Source organism: Calonectris borealis, chromosome 11 (genome assembly GCF_964195595.1).
Source record: "Calonectris borealis chromosome 11, bCalBor7.hap1.2, whole genome shotgun sequence".
NCBI classification, from domain to species: domain Eukaryota; kingdom Metazoa; phylum Chordata; class Aves; order Procellariiformes; family Procellariidae; genus Calonectris; species Calonectris borealis.
In genome coordinates, this window is record NC_134322.1 from 6,756,386 (window position 1) to 6,778,707 (window position 22,322).

The 22,322-nt window shown below is 43.2% G+C and overlaps 1 protein-coding gene across 1 annotated transcript in view; it reads right to left on the minus strand.

The window, feature by feature from the left end:
• Window positions 1-22,322, minus strand: part of MCTP2 (multiple C2 and transmembrane domain containing 2) — a 105,970-nt gene that overhangs the window by 75,001 nt on the left and 8,647 nt on the right. The window contains exons 4-7 of the mRNA XM_075159860.1: window positions 12,249-12,391; window positions 11,377-11,453; window positions 10,073-10,184; window positions 8,048-8,083 (exon numbers count right to left, since the gene is read on the minus strand). Coding sequence (XP_075015961.1) covers window positions 8,048-8,083; window positions 10,073-10,184; window positions 11,377-11,453; window positions 12,249-12,391 — 368 coding nt within the window. The remainder of the gene's footprint in view (window positions 1-8,047; window positions 8,084-10,072; window positions 10,185-11,376; window positions 11,454-12,248; window positions 12,392-22,322) is intronic.

Below are 22,322 nucleotides of genomic sequence, written 5' to 3' on the forward strand. Positions count from 1 at the left end.
ACTCTTAAATATCTCCAGCTACGTCCCTTCTGGGGAGACAGCCCACAACCATAAAGTCTATGGCCAGGTGAAAGGCTCGGCACGCATCTTCCACCTCCTCAATCACTCAACCGCCTGTCGCCCGCGTTAGCTCTTCGCCTGCTGCCTTTGCAGCTCCTGCTTCCAGAAACCGAGCCCACGAATCAAAAATACCGATGCCTGCTAAAAAAACACTGACACCATCGGGCTCTTCATCTGGAGTTATGGTTACCTGGTAGCCACATTTTTTACCTCCGCAGCTTCATCCTACATAGCATGGTTGCGCTAACAGTTTGCTAACTGGCAATATTTTATTGGACACAGGATGATTAAATAGGCCTTTATTTGGGGGGAGTGAGCTAGAAACATTAAAACTCAAGGCTATACTTTTCTTCTCGCCGTAAAAACCCTGCCATATTTTATTCTCGTGAAGCAACTTTTAACTCGCCACACTTCGGCGCTTCAATCATGTCATATACAGGTGGGAGCAAGACGGAGGAGAAGATTTCACAAGTCACTTAAAAAGAGGACGTGTTAGCTTTAAAAGCAAGGAAGAAATGTTGTTGCTAAATAAAACGATTGCAAAAGCACCTGATGTCTGAAGATTACTTTTTATGGATCAATTACCCAGCAACAAAATTCTTAAATCACGGGTGGTGAACTCACAAATTTTTTACTCGCTTTTTACTGGTTAAAATACCCAACTCTTTGAATCCCACAAGCATATTAATATACTTCTATTTAAACACCCCGTTTGGCTTTCCTGGCACGCTGATTAAAAATTCCTACCTTTAAAAAGAAAACGAGATTTTGATTCATAAATCCAGCTGCAATGTAATTTCTTTTTTACTTTTTTTTTTTTTTTTAAAGTTCGTCTTTTAGGCCAAAAAGCTAAAGCATGACTGTTCCCATGGACATACTTCAAAGTCCCGGCAGATATATTCCTCCCTAAACACTGAACTATTTCAAAATCCTTTTTATAAAAAAGGGAGTAATGTCCACAAGGGATCAAAGGGCATTCTACAGTCTGGCAATCGCCTTAGAAAAATGGCAGTGCTTCCATGAAATATGCCCTAAAATAATTTTGCAGCTTGGTATGTCCTAATTTCGAATTGGATGTTTATCTTGGAAAGGCTTCTATCTAACTTGTCCATAAAACAGCTCCACTTAGCTCTATGAGCCCTGTGAAAATGGAATCCAAAGCTGGCTATTAAAGGGGCCTGGAGATTGCTTCCATATGGCGTAACAGCATGGGAGTGGAGGGCTAAGGCCTACAGCAGGCGCTGCTTGGCTGGAGCTCCCCATCTATCCATGGACACTCGTTGCATTACACCATAACATCTGGATTATTGCTTGTAATGTCCCTGGGAAATATCCACTTCCCATCAAAGCCTTTATCTATCTCGGTTGTACTTTGAACATTCTAGTCTAACATAGTCATGTTTGATGTGATGTACTTGCTGCTTTAGGACCAAGGATTTTCCCTCCCCCCGGCTCCTTCCTCAGAGGAGGAAGAGGTATTTGATGTTACTTCACAAAAAAAACAGACAAAGTTTATTATCCGCGTTACAATTTATTTTAAAAACAAAGCATCCTGTTCTTTTCAAAGCTTCCAGGCTGAACACGAAAGACAGTTGTTATCACTCGGTTTCCAAATCAAATTTGGATTCTTTTCGTTTTTCAACCAGGCCAGTATTTTAGGGAGTCACTCAGCGTTGGGGGTCTTCCTACCCAAATTCTGTAGCGTACATAACCCCACCCTTTTAGCCACGGACTTGACAGTTCAAAGGACTGTTGGGAGGTACCCAAACCAGCCCAGATTCCACGCGGTCCCGGGAAAAATCAGCGCCTGCAGCTCGGTATTACTAGAGCACATTGCAATGCATCAGCTCTGACCTTGCAAAACAGGTGGCCCCTAGCAAACGGCCTTGTGCACCCCAGTTCTGGATGGCTGCGCAGCTGCAAAAGTGCTCTGTGCCCATCTCAGAAGAGAGGTCTCCAGCTAACAGGACCTGGACAAGATCTAGCATCACTGGATAGAGAAGCCAAGATGTTTGCAACTGGCTTAGGGCATAGGGCTGATCTGCAGCACCTCCACACAGGCTCGATGACAGCAGTCTGCTTCCTACCTCCCCCAACCCAGCTCTGCCACCACCACGAGCCTCCCTCCAAACGGAGCAGCACGGAGCCCGGGATGGCTGCTTGCCTCACGCCCCTGCGAGACAGCCCATCACGTTAGGAATGCTTTGGATTTCCTGGACGTGCCCAGGTCATTCCCACACAGCATGTGCTCAGCAGGTCTGGCACGTCTCCTGTGCCTCGTATCGTCTACGCGCGCGCCAAAGACCCGCTCTGTGCATGCTCTGTGGCCACCTCTCCAGCCTCCCCGGGTACTTGGCAGGCTGTTGCTCTGACCACCCTGATGGAAATCCCAGCCAAACAGGCAGTGTCTCAGGTTCCGCTCGCAGTTTCTGGAAGGAAACATGTCTGGGGAAACCCAGATGTGTGGTAGACCCATGGACCTGGACCATCAATGAGTCAACTTTAGTGTTGCCTGGGGAAGTCTGCACTACGGAAAATGCCTCCCAAGTGACAAGAAAATGTTATTGCATTATTTATTTTAAAAGTCTTACCTCCTCTCTGATACTCCACACCTACTCATTTCAAACTGATTTACACAGAGTTAATTGATTAAACTTCACAGCCTCCCTCTGAGTTGGCAAAACTATTACAGAGAAGTGCGCTCATCAGTCCAACAAGGCTACTCGGGGCAAAACAAGCACTGAAAAAACCCACCCCAAGCACCACACTAACCTGCCTTCACAATGAGACACCAGAAAAGTCAAAGCCCCTCTCTACACTGGCCAGAAAAGGAGGACATAACTGCTTAATCAGTGACAATTTTAAAGTGGTTTTATCTTTCCAGCTCTTCCCTTTCCCTGTTACCTCCCAGGCTACCGACGCCTCCGCACTTGGGCACTTCAGCTCCTCCTGCTGCCGAACCCCCGCTCCTTCCAGCTGTGCTCCCAGACGGGATGCCAGGTCCTTCAGACCTCTCCTGCTGCATTTTCCTGTAAACTCTCTGCAGTCAGCCAGCTCACACTCTGGCTACGTCCCAGATCAAAGTAAAGGTGCCTTGCAGAGGTACAGAAAAGTTGGCTAGGATCGGGCTATAGGGCTGGAAATTAGGAAACATGTGCTTTATGATGGAAGTTGGCACATGTCCCGAGCACAAGACATTGGACAAGTTTGCTTATTCCTTCCTGCCCCCCCCCGCCATTACTTCTGAAATCAAGATAGTCTTAAGACCAGAATTTGAGGGGTTGTCTCCAGATAGAGCTCCGATTTTGGCTGAGCTCTGGGTGCAAATAACCAGTGATACCATAAAGGTCACCTTTATGAGCAGTTCACTGCTGTAAAATGGATAGCAACTTGAACAAAAAGCATCCCTCAAACAAGCCAGACGGAAAGAAAATAGTAAGCACAAGAATATCCAGATTTACTCTTAAAAAACAAACTAGATGTTTTTAAAGTCTAAGAGCCCAGGTTTACTGCAGATTTAGGGACTGTGCAACATCAGGTAAGTAACGAGTAATCTTTCCTGAAGCAAAAGTATGGGCTGGTCATAGGGCAGGACCCTGCCACATGAGGAACAGAGGATGGCTCTTCTCCCTGCTGCTTAGAAAGAACATTTCCCCAGAAAACATCCCACGTCTCTGAACAGAAAAATTAAAAATCAGTGCTCACAATACCATATTCAGAATCTGGTTTCTGTTTTCAAAATGAATATAAAAGCTTCACACACCAACTTTCAATTTTTTGTTACTTTCTGGTTCTGGTTTAAAGAAGGGAGCTGGACAAGAATGAGCAGGTGGGCCATATTCTGCCTTCACAGAGGCAAATACAGGAGACGAGCAAGAACGCCAGAGCTTTGCAGGGGAAAGAACCGGCTCCCTGACCCAGCTTCACAAAATCCTTTGGGAACTCAAGTCTCCCTGCTAACACCATTTGTATATAATCTCCCTCTATAGGCACCCAGCGAATCCCCTCTGGTGCATCGGGGCTGTTTTCAAATCTGTCTCTTTTCCTGACACACACATACATGCCCCAAGTTCAAACTTGTTTTTGAAGCAATAAAGAGATGCAGAAAAATTGTACATTTAAATGACACGGCGAGGTGGCCAAGTGTGAAGCGAACCCATCTCTCACATCTTTCATTTTAAAGGATGAGACAGGACAACAGAAAGGCAGCTGCAATCCCTATGAAGAGGTCAACGTCGAAACTGGGCCACGTAATTTGCCATTTGAGAAAACAACAACACAGAAATAGGAAGAATCTTTGGACCTCTCCTCATTAAGCAGGGAAACCATTTTGCAGAGGCAGTCTCCCCCGGGACAGAGGAGAGGGCAGCGAGAAAGGCAAGTGAACCGACACGAGATTGCCGCCACGATGCGTGACCCTGTGGCAAGCGAGTCCCCCCGCTCCGCGAAACGCTCGGAGAGCGCCGCTGCCCACGGGGTATTGTGGGAGAAAGCCAAATACAACGAGGCAGGCAAAAATGAAACCTAACAGCCCACGCAGAAAAAAAAAGGAGAGCGAGGGATTTTCCCCTGCGATGAGACGCTGAGGAGCACTTGGGTCCGGCCAGCCTTTCAGCCAATTTATTCAATCAGCTTAGGCTATCAAGGTGGCAACTGCGTCGCTTTTGTTTCGGGACTGAACTGCTGCGGGTCAATCCACCCCAAGCAAACCTGCTTATTTGCTTCATAGATGTTCAACACTTAAAGGTTAGTCAGCTGTACAAATGCTGGAAATAGCGCGTGGGGCACTCGGGGCGAGACTCAAGCCACCCGGGACAAAGAAGGCTACTGAGCATCAGCGTGGTGGGCTCCAGCAGAGACAGCTACCGACTCCCTCTGCGCCCCAGATAGCCCCAGAATGAAAAACAGAAAAGAGGGGAGAGCTTGCCAATACACAGATATGAGTGCATATATTAATACTGCCTGATAATACCCTCTTCCCTTTGCAATGCCACCCTCCATGAGAAAAAGAATAAAGCTGCACTCTTGGAGACAGCTCCCACAGAGGACAATGCTGTTCTCAGCTCCCATGAAAAATGAGGGATCTGGATGTGCTGCCCATGTCTTGGGAGTCCGCCCAAATGTGTGATGATTCCCTTCTAGCAGCAGTGAAAAATATATACTGCGTAATCAACAGATAGCTAAATCATCCAGTTCAACAGCTCTTGCAGCAAAATGATTTAAAAGACAATATTCAGTTGCTGAAATCCTTCCTGCATACTATCTGTAATGACTGTGAGACAACCACAGCTAGACTGGAGATCTTGTACTGCTGCTGTTTTCGTTGTTGTCTGAAATGTAGCTTTTTCTTCAAAAAGCAAGCGAGCTCAGAACACACATGAAGAGTACACGGTATCCACAACCACCCACGTGAACCCCTTTCGCCAGTTCGCCAGCTTGCATCAGGTATTAATGCCATCAACAGGGGTACTAACCATTTGGGGTGGATTCGGGAAGCCAGCAAGAATCCCGTGACTGATGTGACAAGACTTGTTTAGGACACTGATGTGCCAAATCTGCACTAAGATAACATAAAATGGTCAAACTGGAGTATAACCAGTTTTCTTTCATATAAGCAATACAGACTAAAAAAAGCTGTGAAAGTTATATTCATTTTGTCCATCCTTAAAATAAGTAATTTTCCCTGTATTTGTAGAAGAAGAAAAGCTAAATATTACAATACAGGTCAGTTATAGTTCAGCACAAAAAAAAACAGGAAAACCACTTCAAATAGAAAACTTTTATTTGCCTAAACCTACAGAGATGAAATTTAGACCTGTCTCCGTTCGGCTGCTCAAATGGAAGGTATATGGCCTTTTTCTCCTGCAACAACCAACCAGAGTCAGCTCAGTAGCCAAAAGAGAGATGAGTTTCTGCATCCCTTACAGAGCTCTCTCCATTTCCCCTGCCCCCCTTATTCCCATAGCTTTATCTCGTCCAGCGGCATTGTTTTCTACCCCATCATACTCTCTGGCTATTCTTCCATAACCTCTCGTGCCTTCCCTAGACACCTATATTCCCCATGCACACAATTTTTCTTTCTAGCCTTTATGTTCTGCCACAAACTGCTAGTACTGCTTCCACAGACCAGAGTTTCCTAACTAAAGCTGGTTATTGATGTACAGTACTAGTGTTTTAGTGCAGTAGCAGAATCAATAAACTAGGAAATACTGCTTTGTCAGATTTTTCCAGCGCATGCTGGGAAATATTTTTACTGCCTTTGGATGGTCACAGAGCTTTTCTTTAGAGATCACACTGGAGCATGAACTGTGTCTTCCCTGGGAAGAACTGAAGCTCTCCTACCCTCTAGTGACTGGAACAGAACAGAGCACAGGGTTGCAGCGCGCTCTTTTTTCCTTTTCCCCTCCTCTTTTAAACAAGACTTTCACTTCTCCTAACTCAGTACCATGCTTCAGCGTCTCTTAATTTTATTTCAGAAGATGCTGAGGCACAAGCCAGAGTCTTGAGAACGACTTGAACGACCTGCCAGTATGGCTTACAGCTAAAGGTCCAAAAACCTGTATGTAAAAAAAATTCAAAATGCAATGAGATATAGAGTATAACAAAAAAAAAAAAAATTTCCAGTGACAGCAACCAAGACAGAAGTTTGGCTATTCTGGACAAAAGGGACCAGAGTTTAAAAACCTGGCTCCCTTTCCCAGGACCCAAAGCCAACCAGCGTCAAGAGACAGCTGTGTGTGCATGCGTGAGGAAAAGGGGGATCAGGCTACACTGTTTGAGTGAGGGCACAGTAATTTCCAGAGCTTTAGTTAAAAACTAAAGTGCTGAGCTCTTCAATTATTCCATCGCTTTCTGTCATAGGGCATTCAGGGATGCCTGGTGGCTCCCCGCGCCGAGCGCCGCGGGAAGGGCTGCGTCATCCCTGGAACCAGGGCTCGCCAAGCTGCCCCCCAGCTCCAAGGGCTGTACTTTGCATTACTTCTGTTGACAAAAATATACGTGCTGGCACACTACCTGAGGGGGTGGGCTCTTCTACATTGCACATCGCAGCTGTGAGGAATAAAACAAGAGGAGGTTAATTATTCAATTTATTTAGGCACAAACCACTAGTTATATAGGGAAAATATCAAGATGCATATGTGTTCTCGTAAGAGCCAAATTCTGCTTTTCAGAAAGTTAGACTGTATAGCTCTCAAGCTGGGTACTGGGGCCTGCCGTTTCTATATCATTGTTATTTACTCAATAGCAAATTAAAGCTTTACAGAACAAATAAAAAGCCACAGTCTGTTTCCCGAACAAGTCAAAATCTAATGCAAGAATGGGGTAGTACAGGAATATAAATGTAATGGAAGCCTGCAGGGATACTACAGAAGACCAAGGAAAGCAAGTTATGTAGATATGTAGCCACACACAGATCTTGGAAATCCTGTTACATTGCTGGTAATTAAAACTGCCTGCTCAGTCTCCATCCCAAGAACAAAAGGAATTTCAAAACCCACAGGAGCAACTAGAAGAAATACTGCCTCACAAAATTCCTCCCGTGCCGAGAGGCGACCCAAACGATTAGCCTGGGATCCAGGAGACCCGCGTTCAACTCCAGTACCAACTACCGGCTGCCTTTCGGGTATCCTTAAACAATTCAAATCCTCCATAGCTCCTTTCTTTGGTTGAATTTACACCCATTTCCTTAGTACAGACAGTTTTTCTCTCTTTCTACAACTCTTTGCTGAATGAGGTCTTACTCTCGCTTGCCACTAGACGCTACCATAGCACCTACAATAAGAAAATAGCAGCAATTTCTCATCACATTGAAGAAAGGGGGGAAAAAAAAAAAGTCAAAAAAGCCAAGGGTATCACAGCCACCACATTAAGACGGGTTGCATGTATACCTCAGAGTTTTCTTATGTTTACTCTTTCTGTTTCAGAGGAGGGCAGATATTTTGGGAGGGGACTTTTTTTTTTTAAAAGAGAAAAAAGTATGGATTACCTTGGATGAAGTTCGCTTCTTCCGACTTGACCATCTCTATTCATGGGTCCCCACCATTGTACCAAAGAGAACCCAGAGAGAGGAAGCAGTGAAGGAATAAAATGGAGAAAGTGTTTAGTAAAATAATTCAAACAGCAGCTTGTCAAATGTGTTAGAAAAGCTTATTACTAAGTAGGGGGTTGGATCTACGACTGCATTCATCCACCTCCCCTCCCTCATGGAACATAACAATCAAACTCAAAATACCTGCATTGCACCAAAAAAAAGAAGAAATAAAAAAAGTAATCAAGAATAAAAAGTGGAGGGATTAGAGCCATTAGTAAGAAACATGGCTTATACTTTTGGTGCCATCTGGTTCTACAGTAAGCTAATTTAAAAAGGAAAAAAAAAATCATCTTGCTGTTAAGTGCTAATGTGGACAGAGCCATTTCACTATTCTGATTCCACTGGAAATGGCTGAGCAATTTGCATTTGAAATATGAGGGCTTAAAACATTGTCTTTAAAAAAAATTACAGTGTGCACCAACTCTTCTATCATCTGCACTCTGAATGTTAACTAAGCACCCAAGAGTACCAAAAGCTGCTACTTTAAACCAATGTATTTTCTGTCTCACTGGCTAGGTGCAATTTAGCCCATGCCTTCCTAAAAATCCCAGAAGAATTCCTGAGGTTCTTTTGGCTAAACTGCTTTTTTGCTAAAGTAAATTTATGTCTTTGCTTCACCCCTTCTTCCAATCCAGTGACATGTGTGCCAACACCACTCTCTTGTTCAAGTTAGAGGGCGAATTCACATCCCAGATCAAAGCCATCTCATAATACAGATATATAAATACAACAACAGTGTTTTGAATGTTGTCATTAAGCTTTTAAATAACCACACATTGAGGTAGAAATAACTCTACAATTATCTTAATATTAATTGAGATTTTACAATTCTCCAAAAAGGCAACTATTTGAAAAATAAAGAATGAACAGTAGACGTCCCACATTAGCTTTTTCTTATTTTGGTTTCCAACCCCTTGAAACGTTTACGTTTCTATAAATAATCCCATTCAGACTGGAATTCCATACCTATAATTCAATAATGTGCTGTAAACAGCAACTTTCATACTAGACTACATAGAAGACTTGTAGGAATATTTTCTCTTTACATATGTATTACGCATATTTAAAATTAGCTCTGGTTTTCAAGTCAGTCCAAGTAAATGCCTGATCTTGGCTTTTCCCCATCCCTTGCTGGCCAGGAGCAGGACGAATTCACCAACACAGATAAGCTCCACACTGTGTAAAACACTAGTAGGAATCTTAAAAGATGAAAACAAAAGCAAAAAAACACGTGCAGGACCTGAAATTTAAAAACTATCAGCTTCAGTTGTGGTGTTCACAGTCTCTGCCCAGGTTCTTCTGGGTTTCTAGCATCACTAAATGCACGATATTTCAGCATCAGGAGCCAAAATCAGATGGACTCAGTCAAAAAACTGTCAGTGGCAAAATCAGAGTTTTTACAAGCAATCTCTTCCTCTCAGCCAGTGTGCTCCTCCGCAGGATTGGTGTGGTTTAAATCCTAACATCAAATCCCTGCTTTTAGGTTTCAGAGAGAGATATTTTTTCATTGACAAGGGAAGGAAAAAAAAAAAAAAAAAAAAAAAGAATAACTTTTTTTTTTTTTTTTTAAATGCCAAAATCTAAACTCCTAGGTGGAAACCAGAAAATAGTATGCTCTGGAACAGCAGTCACACAGGTACGGTTCATACCTTCACTTCAGCAACCTGCATGGTGCAGCGATGGGTACCGCACCCCGACGCACGGGGAGCACTGCCACAGCGCGCGTCACAGCTACGGACGTCTAAGCACCTTTCACCCAGTTAAATACGTGGCTTTTTTTAAAGTTATGATCTACCTCGATTCCAATATTGAGTCTCAGAGGATGAAAATAAAGGTGGCATTTCCAAGCAAATGAGATGAGACCAGCTCTTCCCCCCACTACATATTCCAGCTATAAATTTGATTTCCTAAGCCACTTACATTTCTCTTGAAGTCTTCTTGCTTGACTGCTAGACTCAAGTTTAATACAATCACTCCCATGTCATCTTCTAAACTGTTGGGATCTTCCAGTTTTAAAACCTGTTCAGTAGTTCTACAAGCAAAAAAAAAAGAAAAAAGACGTGCATTTATTGACTCCAGTTATCTCAAGGTCATTATTAAAGGTCACGCTGAGCTGTGCAAATTTCAGCTTCTTGTCTGAAATTCCCAATATTGAGTTTAAATGTTAAAACAGGAAATCTGGAGGGTTCCTCCTTAGTTCTGACAAAATATACCCCCCTTTTAATAACGCAGGGTGGTGTTTATATAGCATTGCTTAACACTCATAACTCTCCATATGCAGATACACACCAAATTAAGTTACCACTACCTCCACTTCACAGGGAAGAAGAGTGACAGAGAAACTCATCCAAGTGAATTTTCTAACAGCAATGGCTGGGATTCGACTCCAGAGATATTTATTCTGCCTTATCTCTGCCTGGATTTAATCTCCCTCCGTGACTCAGTTCCCTCTCTAAAAACGGGAATGCTGGTATTTACCTGGTGGCACTGTCTCACGGATATATTCATTAATGTTTCTAGAAATTCAGATACCACAGCCGTGGGAGCTATAATACGGGAGCAGAGGGAGAACTCATTTTGCCCAAGGAAAAAAGTCGCGCAGCAAGGGAGTATAGACGAGAGAACTAAAACTTGAATTCCTGGCTTCCAGCTCCACATTGAGCCCGAGCAGCAGCAGCAGCAGACAAAAGGCGCAGGGCTTGCCTCCGCACTAAATCAGGGCCAGATGAGCTGCCGCGGGGACGGATGGCTGCGGGGGGAGGCTGGAAACGGGGCGCTCGCGGCCAGCCAGGCAAACCGCTCCCCAGCCCAATTATACACAAAAAGGCACCCCGCGCTACGTGGGGCTAAGGAAGGGTCTCAGTCTTCTCCCCCCTTTCTTCTTCCACCTCCATAAATTATTCTGGTGTAGCTCTCCCTAAACAATGCCGCATATAGAAACTCTTACTCTTACTCCTAGACGTGAAAAGGAAAGGGCGTCTGCTGCTGAACAGGGCTCATCCAGGTTGGATCTGAATCCTGTACGTAACGCTGGATAAAAACATGTGCGTACAGGATTTATCTCATGCCATTTCTTTTTTTTTCCAAAATGTGCTCCCCACCCTTCTATCAAAATAAGTTTTCACAAAGAGCCAAATTCCAAGCTAGGGCAAAAGCATTTCATTATTTTCCTACATTTCTCAATTAAGCTGCATTAACAACCTTTAACTAAAGAAATGTATTACCTATTGAGTTCAAGTTCAGCGAGTGCTACAAATGCCGAACCCATGAAGTCCGAAGAGGTTAAATCTCGATCGTACACCTGGTAGCAAAATAAAATAAATATTTATAATTTTCACATCATAAGCCAGCTTTATCCTGGCCGATAAAAGAACAGATATTTTAAGCCCTTTCAGTTCAATTCCGTATTTGAAAGATCAAAGCTTAGACATAATTCAGGGATAATTTTCCATCTCCCTGCTTTAATTTGTATTTTTAACTAAATATTTAAACAGCATTTTGAAAGTATCTTCTTAATATTATGTAAACAGAGACATGTGTTCTGCTACGGTTTGTGGCTGTTCCTTTATGCTCTGCGCAATAGCATAATGAAACGCTGCACAAAAATCAGGTACTTCTGGCTACAGATGTTTTAGCAATTAGTGCTCGCAACTGGTAGCTTGCAGTTCTGGTAACTGTAACGTTACTCATAATGAGAAAAGGCTTTGCTACTTGTCACGGCTGCATCCCAGGTAATAATTCTGTTCAACCCAGCCAAATTACACTCTTAAAACGTGCTTATGAAACCGCTATTGGTTTCAGTGAGTTTGCACAAGCACGGTAAGAGCGAGCAGAATTTAGCTCCACAGCTTTAAAACGTAGCCAGTCAAGGAGTTTTATTTCAACTTGGGTTTTTGCAGACGGAAAGCAAAACATGCGAGTAAAATCTGGAAAAGACATATGTGCATTTTAATTTGAAATTGCTGAAACTCTTAAACCGGATTGTGTTTTATGTTACGCTGCTACAGTGAATAAAAATCAATACGCTTCTAAAGTTGCAAATAACTGCTTAAAAAAATATTGACCCATCTTTCAAAAATCTAAACCTAAAACTTACCTTGATCCAGAGCTTTTGATCGAGGGTCTGTACAGGCAGCACAACAGTTTCATCCCAAACTGGGTTGAGGTTCTTGTAGACTACCTTACTTTTGTACAGAGTTTTCCCATTCAGTTTAAACTTCACATACGGGTCACTTGTACCTGTGATAATTAATGAAAAATAGATTAGCATGCCCCCACCTAATCCCACAATCTTAAATTATATTTTCGTAAAACAATAAGTAACAATAATAAATAATAATGACTTATTTAATATATACATGCATATACTTAATTAACTATATAAAAATTGCTAGTTCATACAGGAAATCTATAGAACAGAACCAGAAGGTTGTTTGAAAGCAGGCAACAAAAATTCTTCATAGTTTGCTTGATCTCTGCTGTGTTGTTCTTAAAGAACGTTAATTATTCTTTAGTAACTTAGTTAACATTTTAGTTTGGGAAAAGAGCAAACAAAAGCAGGGATGAAGGACTATTTACAGGCCAACAACACAGACAGTGGAAGAGAGAAAATATGATCCTGTGACTATGAATATCTAAAAAGACCAAAACTCAAAAACATCGTAACTTGGATAGGAGCTCCAAGGAAACAAGTAACAATAGCTAAAATACCCGTCAGGATTTCATCACTGGTGTCACTTGCCAATTTAGTTAAAACCAAATTTAAAGTTTCAGTGAAAAAATACTGACATTATTCACCAGCTCAGGATAAAAAACACACACAGAATAGACTCTCTAAAGACAACAAACAATATTCAGGTAACACATTTTTTAATCCAAGTGGCACAATTTGCCATGGCAATAACGTCCCACATTTTTATGGAGCAGATGTCCATGGACAGAGCGCGAGGCTCATGCCACTCGGCAGCAATAGACAGACTTGCAGCTGTCAAAGGAAAACAGAAGAGGGAATCAACTTTTTATTATTGTTTTTAAACCAGTGGCATCTGCACTAACACCAACCACCGTGCAGGACACCGTAACAAAAGGGGGAGCAAGGTACATGAAGGATTTAACTAGATGGTTGATTTAGCAAATGCATACAGGCTTTGCAAAAAAATCTCACAAGCTGCAAATAACGGAAAGAATAAAACTGAGGTGTAGCAGCATATACGATTAACTGATCCCAGGTGCCGTTCATTTGTCATATTCAATATTGTCTGTATTATATTTGGAATTAAACAGTTTAATTTCATTAGAGGAGTAACAGCTAACGCGATGGTCCTGGCTGCCGGTGGGCAAAGACCGACTCCTACACCAGGCTTCACGTTTAGAAATAATCTCACCCTGTCCTCCCTGGTTCCCACGGAGATACTGGCCGACAAACACATGGCAGTTCGGGATAACCCAGCCTAAGACCGATACTCAGTCTTGTCAGTAGTTTGGTGAAACGGTGAGAATGTGAAAAATCCACATTTAAACATCCAAAGCTCTGATCAGTGCTATGTGAAGACAGACTTAGACTCAAGCAAAAGTAGCTATGTGTTAGCATCTATTTGGAATTACGTAGTACTGTAAAGAACTGTGCTCCTGGGACATACAGACTTCTTTTTAAGAATTATAGAAAGTTTTTATTCTGTTTTAATTTCACAAGGGAAGAGTTGTAGAGCCCTGGCCAATTCTGCACACAAAGGGTGTTTCAGTCACAGAAGGAAAATATCAGTTGGTTTTCAAATACTACCTGCCGCTGATCCTTTTCCTAAATAGTAATTGTTGAAATCAAACCCTTTTTGTCAAAAATGCTGCAAACTTAAAAAGAAGTTTCTTTTCCTTCTCCTCTAAGAGAGAACAATAATAAGGGCCTGATGCAAAGCACGGAAGTCAGAGGGCAGCTTCCCATTGTTTTCAGTGGGTTGGGACTAGACCTAGAACACTTCTCAGAACTACGATTATACTCTTACATAAAATGTACAGCTTAAAATCAGCACACTTTCCACAACGAGCGTGAGCACACAGATAAATCATAGCCCCACAGCATGGGCAGTAGCCCTCAGAGGATGCAGAAGTTGAGAAACAACAACACTGAGTTCTTTGGTGTTAGTTTCCTCCAGCTCCTTTAAAAAGAAAAACAAACAAACAAACCCCCCCAAAACCAACAATAATAGTAATAATAATGTCCACAACCTATTCTGTGCATGAAATAGCAACTGGCCGAGACAAGGAAAGCAACTGATGAAATGAAAGCATGAAGAGGGCGATGGAGGCAGGTGGTCTATGGCCATAACTCATCTGGTTTTGGCACAGAAAACCCCCGAACGAGGGCAAAACCTGGAAAGAGAGACAGAAAGAGGAGAAAGAGAAAGCAAAGAGCAGCAAGTTCAATACCTGCAAGTATAAAACTCCAAAGCCCTTTCTCCGAGGATGGGAAGCAAGAAGACTATAGCTAAGTAAGCATCCCAACTGCATTATTGCTCTGAAAGCCTTCCAGGTTGTTATACTGTAAAGGAAAATAAAAGAGGGGGAAGGGCTGCCCAGCATCGCTCATGGGAGCCAGGCTTTAGAAATCATTCTCATATATATATATAAATAAAAGAAAGAATGTCTTCCTTTATATTTACATGTATTTCTATAAGCATATATATATATATTAAAGGAATATATATATTTATACAAACATATATTTTTATAAAGTGTATATATAAATATATATTTATATAAATATATCTAAAAAACAGCGAGGGAAAAAAGCTATAATAAAAAGAGGCCTTTAATTAAATAAGATTGCCATTCTGGGATCAGGCCTTCATGCTTGTCAGCTTACTCTCAAAATAAACATCTCAAACCGGGGCCTCAGCGGTGTCACCTACTCCGGCAAGGCACACTGGGTAATCCCTCGCTATCTTGACAGCTACATAATGTTCAAACCGTTTCACGGGTGAACGGCGGCACTTGCGCGAAAGAAAATATTAATGCCGGGAATTAATAGAAAAAGGGATGATGGTTTACAAAAGCCAAACAAGGAAAAGGTGTCAAGTTAGTACCGGCGTTAATTGTTAGGGAAAATAATTGCGGAGGGGCAGGGGTTTCGGCGGCGCTCGCCTGTCTGGCTGTCAGAGGGGGAACATCTCAACTAGGCAGGCGGGGAGAGGGGTCGGCGGCGCGGGATCGTACAAACGACGGGCTGACACCGCCGCGCCGGCAAACAGACGGACTGTCACCTCCGCGGCGGGAGCTGCCGCGCGGGGCTCGGTGGCCTTGGAGCGGGTCGACCTGGATGGCCAGGAGGGAAATGATGGGTGTGGGTAAGGCACCACAGCCCCTTCTGGGGCTTTCAAGGCTTCCCCCAAGTTGCTCCTGGGATGGTGATGAAGCTGCTGCACCTCCCCTGGCTCAATGTGCCCATTTCTGTCTTTCTTTAAGATGCCCCAGATTGCGTCCAGGTGATGAAAACAGGTTAAAAAGGAGACAGGGAATGAGAAATAAGCCAGGTGGACAAGCCCCGGCTGACAGAACAAACAGCACAGACTGCAAATTATTAACTGCATTTGAATTCAAGGCTTGAAGCCCTCTGGACTCAAGATCAGAAAGATGTCTGGATCTATTAAAAGCTATTTATTAGAGACAATCTACAATCTAGCGAGAAAAGCGTAACTTTTCAAAAAAGTACCGAGTGATTTTTGAGATGAACCGGTCTAAAAAAGGATATGTTTTTTATAATTTTCCTTTAAACATGACAGGCACTCGCTAATTTTCTGAAGAAGCCAGGCCATTAAAAAAATAAAAAATACAAAGCTTTTCAGCAGCCATTTCCTAGTGAAGGCGACCAAGTCAACTTTTAAGCACATGCACCCAGGCTTTTCTGCAATGGAAGGCCTGAACCCGTTCATCTCGGTCACATCAGCTGTAACCACGTGTCAATGGGGTAACGCGAGGAGATGATTCTTCTTGAAATCAGTTGAGAATTTAGCCCGAGAAAAATACTTCTCTGGTGGGAAAAGCAAGGTGTGATGCTTTGACGTTAATTTAAATGTTACGCAATGACAAGAAGGTTCTCACACAGTAAAATATATGGACAAAACATATAAAACAAACAGGATCATCTGCTTCTCAGTCTAAAACAAACCCCGTAAGAGTAAAAAGAAAGGATGACCTCTAAAAAAAAAAATCATTCCATCAGCTGGACCAGTTTTCTCATTAGAGAAAGAACATGCATCTCAATAGTGATGCTCCCTTGAATTCATTTCCGCAATACCTATTTTACTTCTGTTTTCTTTCACTAACACGAAGAAGCAACAAGTGCAGGCAGACCAAACATCAGCTAAAATCTGAGCAAGCTTTAGTGAGCAGAAGTTGCTGGGACACAGCAGCAGGACAGGCTTTAGTAGCCCAAGAAACTGTTAATGGTGTTTTTAAATGGATACTGCTGCCCTCTAGCAGCGACCGAGAGATGTATCACATCAACTGTGTTTAATACTACTACACACTTGCTTCATAATTAGGGAAAAAAAAAAAAAAAAACAACAAAATCAGCAGACACGATATAATTTCAAGCCACACACTATTTTATAGGAGTAAACTTACTGGAAATGTAGCATATGAAACAAGTCTTGTATAAATAAATAAAAAAAATTACCACCAAGTTGCCTTAAAATCTTGAGAAATCAAAGAACAGTGTGAAATATAACCTAGACCATCTTAAGTTTTGGTTAAAAACCTAAATTTTAATCTGAAGAAGGAAATGAAGGATTTATTTTATATGCATGTAAAGAATAAATTTCTTAAAATCTTCCTAGAAATAGAATTACTGAAGTTATTTACGACAAGGAGTAAAAGACACTTTAAAATGGAACACACACTTTTCTTTTTAAGTGGAAAACCACTACATTCTTGTAGTGAAATAGCTGAGATCAAGGTTTAAAGGGGAAATCGGAAAAAAGTATTCTGCTGGCAGGAAAATCAGGTAATTTTGGAAAGTTTTGTGCCCAGCTAGTTTTACATGGCCAGATGGAAGTGAAACATTGCTTGGAAACAAGCATCACCAATAGGTTCCAAGGGAAAATAAATCAACAAACAAGCAACAACAACAAAAAAAACCCACTACAACAAAAACCAATAAACCAAAAAGACCAGAGAAGTGTGAAGAATGCATACAAACTCACAGTTGATGGGGGGGGGGGGGGGAAAGAGGGGAAAAAAGCCTGAACTGAACATTAATAGAATGAAAGAAGCAGACGTAGGATTTTCTATGCAAGACACTTCAGAAAGAGTGTTTAAAAAAACCAAACTAAAATAAACAAACCAGGAAAAATCCCAAGACCCTACCAAAACACCATTAGTCCAATGGAACATCATATTCCCAGTCGGAGCTCAGGTATGAACGCACAGGAGGGCACGAGGATAGGGCAGAAGCCACTTTTACATGATTAGCCAGCACTGAGGACCTTTGGTGTAAATAGGTGCATCTTCTTGTATTCTCAGCCTTTGGCCTAATAAAATCTCCTGACAGGGGGCCCAGAAAGACGCGGTGTGAGCTGTCAACGCAGGCAGCTGCCCCCGCAAGAGCCAACTCTGACAACTGATAGAGCTTGATCAGTTTAAGGAACCTGTTATCTAAATTACAACTACCTACAAAAGAAGAGTCACAGGGTATTCTCTGGGCCCTACGTATTCTCTTCCAGTGCTGCCATCCCTATGTTTCTTAATCTGACATTAATTTACCAAAGATGGCTAGACACATATTGGATTAATTGCTTTCGGTTTAACTTAATTGTGCATTCACGTCCCACGGCCAGTCCAGGAGGGAGCCTTGCAGGGATCGCTGTGTAGAAGGGCAAAGTTTCAGCCGCACAGGTTGCACTTCCAGAAACTGGACTTGGGGCACACAAACACGAGCCGCTGTACGCGGAGCTACACGGGATCCTGAAAACATCAAAATAAGTGCCCAGCACCATTCAAATTCTTAGCATTTGTAAATTAGCCATGATTACGCCTTTCAAAAAGAAGTGTGAAAAGTTGCCTAACACATCTCAATAATTAATAAATCTGAAAGGCTAATGATCTAATTGCACATACCCTGAAAACAGAGAAAGTCTAAATTAATCAGCATGTTTGCAGGGAGCGATTCAGCCTAATTGCTCTGAGCATTTGCTTTCCAAACAATGGACTTGCTCTACGCTGAGGAACGCCCAGCACAGCACAAACACATCCCTTCCTCCAGCACCCTGGTATCAGCGTGAACCCAGGCAGCGGATAGCCCAGGGCTATGAGTGGTGGGCTACTGCAGGTTCATCACCGCTTAAAGTTAAAAGGACATGCTATTCTGTCCTCTTTCATTTTATTTTGCCCTTGGGAGACTGAGCTTTGGCACAGCTCGCGCCGATTCCCATGCAGCAGAGCAGCACGGCCTCTCTGCCAGCTCCAGGGGCTCACCGGGACCCCCTGGCAGCGGGTGGTGTTAGATGTGAGAGCAGATGATGATGTGCTCTGGACGGGGGAGGTGGGATGCACCCGGAAAGGTGACAGCACTTTCTGTACTCCTGCAACCCACCCTGCTCCTTTCGCACGTTCAGCTGTATCACGAGAGGAAAGAAATGAGAGCAAAACCAAAGTGCAGCAACAAGAAGCAAGAAGGGAAACCTGCAAAGGTGACTCGTACGGGCAGCAAAGTACACAGAGCATCTCAGAGCCGTAAGGGAGCAGGACATTTCAGATTTCATTAGACTGACTCAAATGAACATCAGGCATCACCCCGCTCTGTGAGAGTGAACCAGCAAGTAGAAATGGGCTCCAGCCCTTCCCAGTTCAAAGCACGTGGAGCTGGAAGTTGCGAGCTTCACAAAAAAAGGCTCAAAGCAGCCATAAAACCACTAAGGGTGCAACAAAATGACAACAGTTAGAGCACTGGTGATTAAGATTGCTTAATATTTTTTTAAGCCAAACAAGATATAATTATCTCTATTTTCTGCAGAACTACCAGTACTCCACAGATATTTGTTTAATTAATAGAATGCATTTCTGCTTTCTTACTACTTACAGTATTAAAACTACATAGATCACAAACTCCTCACCATCACTGTGATATATCAGGTCATCTACAAACAGTAATAGAAAACAAAGTACACAAAACCCAAACTTTTGGTACTGTGTAGGTACACACACAGATCCATAACCTTCAGTGTTTGGATCATCAATTACAAGAACTACAAATATGGGAGGACCCATGCACCATCTAACATCAGCTACCAAAGGTACGTGCAGGTGATGTGAATGCCGCTTGCCAAGCACATCTTACCATCTGCTTAGGCAGTTTCTAACGTATGACTGAGTTAGACTGTATCCCAAGAAGCAGTGAGAAGCAAGTAAAACAGACTCCAAGGAAGCTGATGACCAATGGGTAACACCTCTCTCATCCTGAATCCCCAAGAGGGGACACTGCAATTTTGACCCGAAGAGGAATTTTTCAGAGTCTCTCCCCTTTCTACCAGAACCAAGATCCTGCTATAACAGCATTCTGCTTCCTTGGCTGGGGTACATATATTGGGTGTTGCTGTACGGAGGCTTTTTCTTTCCCTTACCCTTCAAAAAAAAAAAAAAAGATAAGAGAGAAGAAGAAAACACTGCAACTCTGATTTTTTTCCTGCATTGCTTATGCACTTTACAGGAAGCAACAGGGAGCACGTGCAGCTGAACCAGACTTATGGGCTGATGTGCTGCACCCTCTCTATAGAGAGCAGGTACGAGGAGAGGAGGTACAGAAAGTCAGGGACTGGAGAGACAACAGACAGACAAAAAACAATGCAAGAGGCAAAAGGTGAAGAGAAAAGCAGAAACGAACAGATGTTAACAGGGATAATATTATGAAGGAAAAAAAAAAAGAGTAATAAAAATCTCGTAAAGTGAAGGAAGAATTTAAATCACACCAAAGGGAACGTATCCTGGAAAAAGCAGTACACAGCGAGTCAAAAAGTCTGGAAAAATACCCAAAAAGTGGGGAAAAAGTAAAGTCACATGTTGGTCTTACAGCCTGCAGTTATCAGCAGAACTACTGCTCACCTTTACTCAGCCAAGTGTGATTAATTCCTACTTAATAATTGTTAAGCATATAATGAGTAAATTCAGGGAGAGCCCTGTGAATTTGCTGAGCAGAACCAGGAACTTCCAGCAACAGCTGTTTCCGATGGCAAAAATATTTCTCCTTTGTCACAGACCTTAGATTTATTTTTATATACACGCACAGGGACAAAACAGCGGCAGAAACAAAAACTGAACGCCAGTACAAGAGACTTTACCCTGCCCGCTCGAATCTCAAGGACATCTTGTTCACCGCTTCTCGCACTAAAAACCGCTATCTTTTTTTTGCAGGGATGCAACTAACTGCATCCCTGCCCGGCTCTGCAGTCATGGCACCTACGGCAGCAGATGAAGCCGGCAGCGGGGCGGGGGGGCCGTGGAGCCCCCGGCAGCAGATGGGGGGGCCCGCGGGCGGACGGGGGTGCCCGCGGGCGGAGCGGGGCGCTCCCCGGCCCGGGGCTCCGCCGGCTGCGGCAGCGCCGGGACCGGCCGCGAGAGGGCACGGAGAACACGCGTTGCGGGGTCGCTTCCCTTCGCTTCAGCGACTTACCCAGTCCTAACTCAAAATTCAGGGGGAAAGCACATGCCTGAGAAGAGGGTAGGACACCGCACTTAAGTGCCATTTTCTTTATCTTTCCGCAGATACAGAACCTCCCCAAAACAATGTCAACTGAGAGGTTTGATGACTGCTTTGAGGCTTTTTTTTCAGAGCAATTGCTGATATCATAACTGAAAACTAAAAATTTAGGAAATTTACAAAACTCATGTTAAACCTGTGGTTCTCATATGAACATTTTGTTATTTAATGTATAGCATACTCCACACAGTATTTGGAGTTAGTTTCCATCAATGACCAAGCAAGAAGTTACTGCTAGGTATGACCACTTTATTTGAATAAAAGGGTGACATTGCTACTCCTACAAACTCTGACACTCTGCCACCACTCCTACCTAACCACAGCATTTTTGCAGTTGCTCACACAAGGCTGACCAGAGGAGGTTTCAAACTCCAACACACACGTAAAACACAGGACCAGCAACTCAGCATTACCCACTGGAGAGCTCCAGCACCCTCGTTGCACACACAAAATCATGGGGAAGAGAGACTGAAACCCTCTCCCAGCTATGCCAGGCAGCATTGCTTGGTTAGCTCTAGAGGTTTGCTGTTCCCAAAACATGAATGAGGACGACTTGGCCTTCAGCCCAAGCCGCAGTCTGACTCGCAGAACACGCCAACTGCGGACAGCATGTTCCTATATTCAGATTATTCGGAGCAGGCTGGTATTCCCCAGTGCAGCAGCTGTATCCGGCATCCTGGTGGGGGGAGAAGAGGGAAGTCGCATTCTCCTGGCCCACAAATTTTCTCTGAGGTTTTCTCACATTGGAGAGATGAGCAAAGCTGACAACTTCCCGCTCTTAAAAGCACATTGCAAGAAGCACAGTGGTTGCAGGTCAGGCCTGAGTGTCACGCAAAGATCCTAAGTAACCAGTATGGCAGCAGAGACTTATAAAGATGTGCATCAGGGTACCAGCAGCATGCTTTTTTTTTTTTAAGGAGCCTGCAACATGATGGTGACTGAAGAATAATCATTAAGTCACTATTTTCTCCCCTCCCCTCCCACACTATTTCTCCCAGTATCCCAGTGTACAAAAAAAAGTATGAATTTTATTGAATGATGCACTGCCTCACATACTTAGTTTACTAAATGAGTGGTCATTTGCCACAAAGCAACAGAGACCCATCAAAATGCTTTTTTTCCCCCCTTGCTTATGTTGCTTCACTGTGTTGTCCAACGCTTCACTAAGACAAGCATTTGCTTTCTTACACAACAAAACACAGCCTAGAGCAAACTATGCTTTGCCTTCTTTAGAAATACTACTCTGCTGGAATTGCTCATCGAGCCAGTCAACGGCTTGATGTCCAAGTGGAGACCAGTGACAAGTGGCGTTCCTCAGGGGTCGGTATTGGGACCGGTGCTGTTCAACATCTTTGTCGGCAACGTAGGCAGTGGGCTTGAGCACACCCTCAGCAAGTTGGCCGATGACACCAAGCCGTGTGGTGC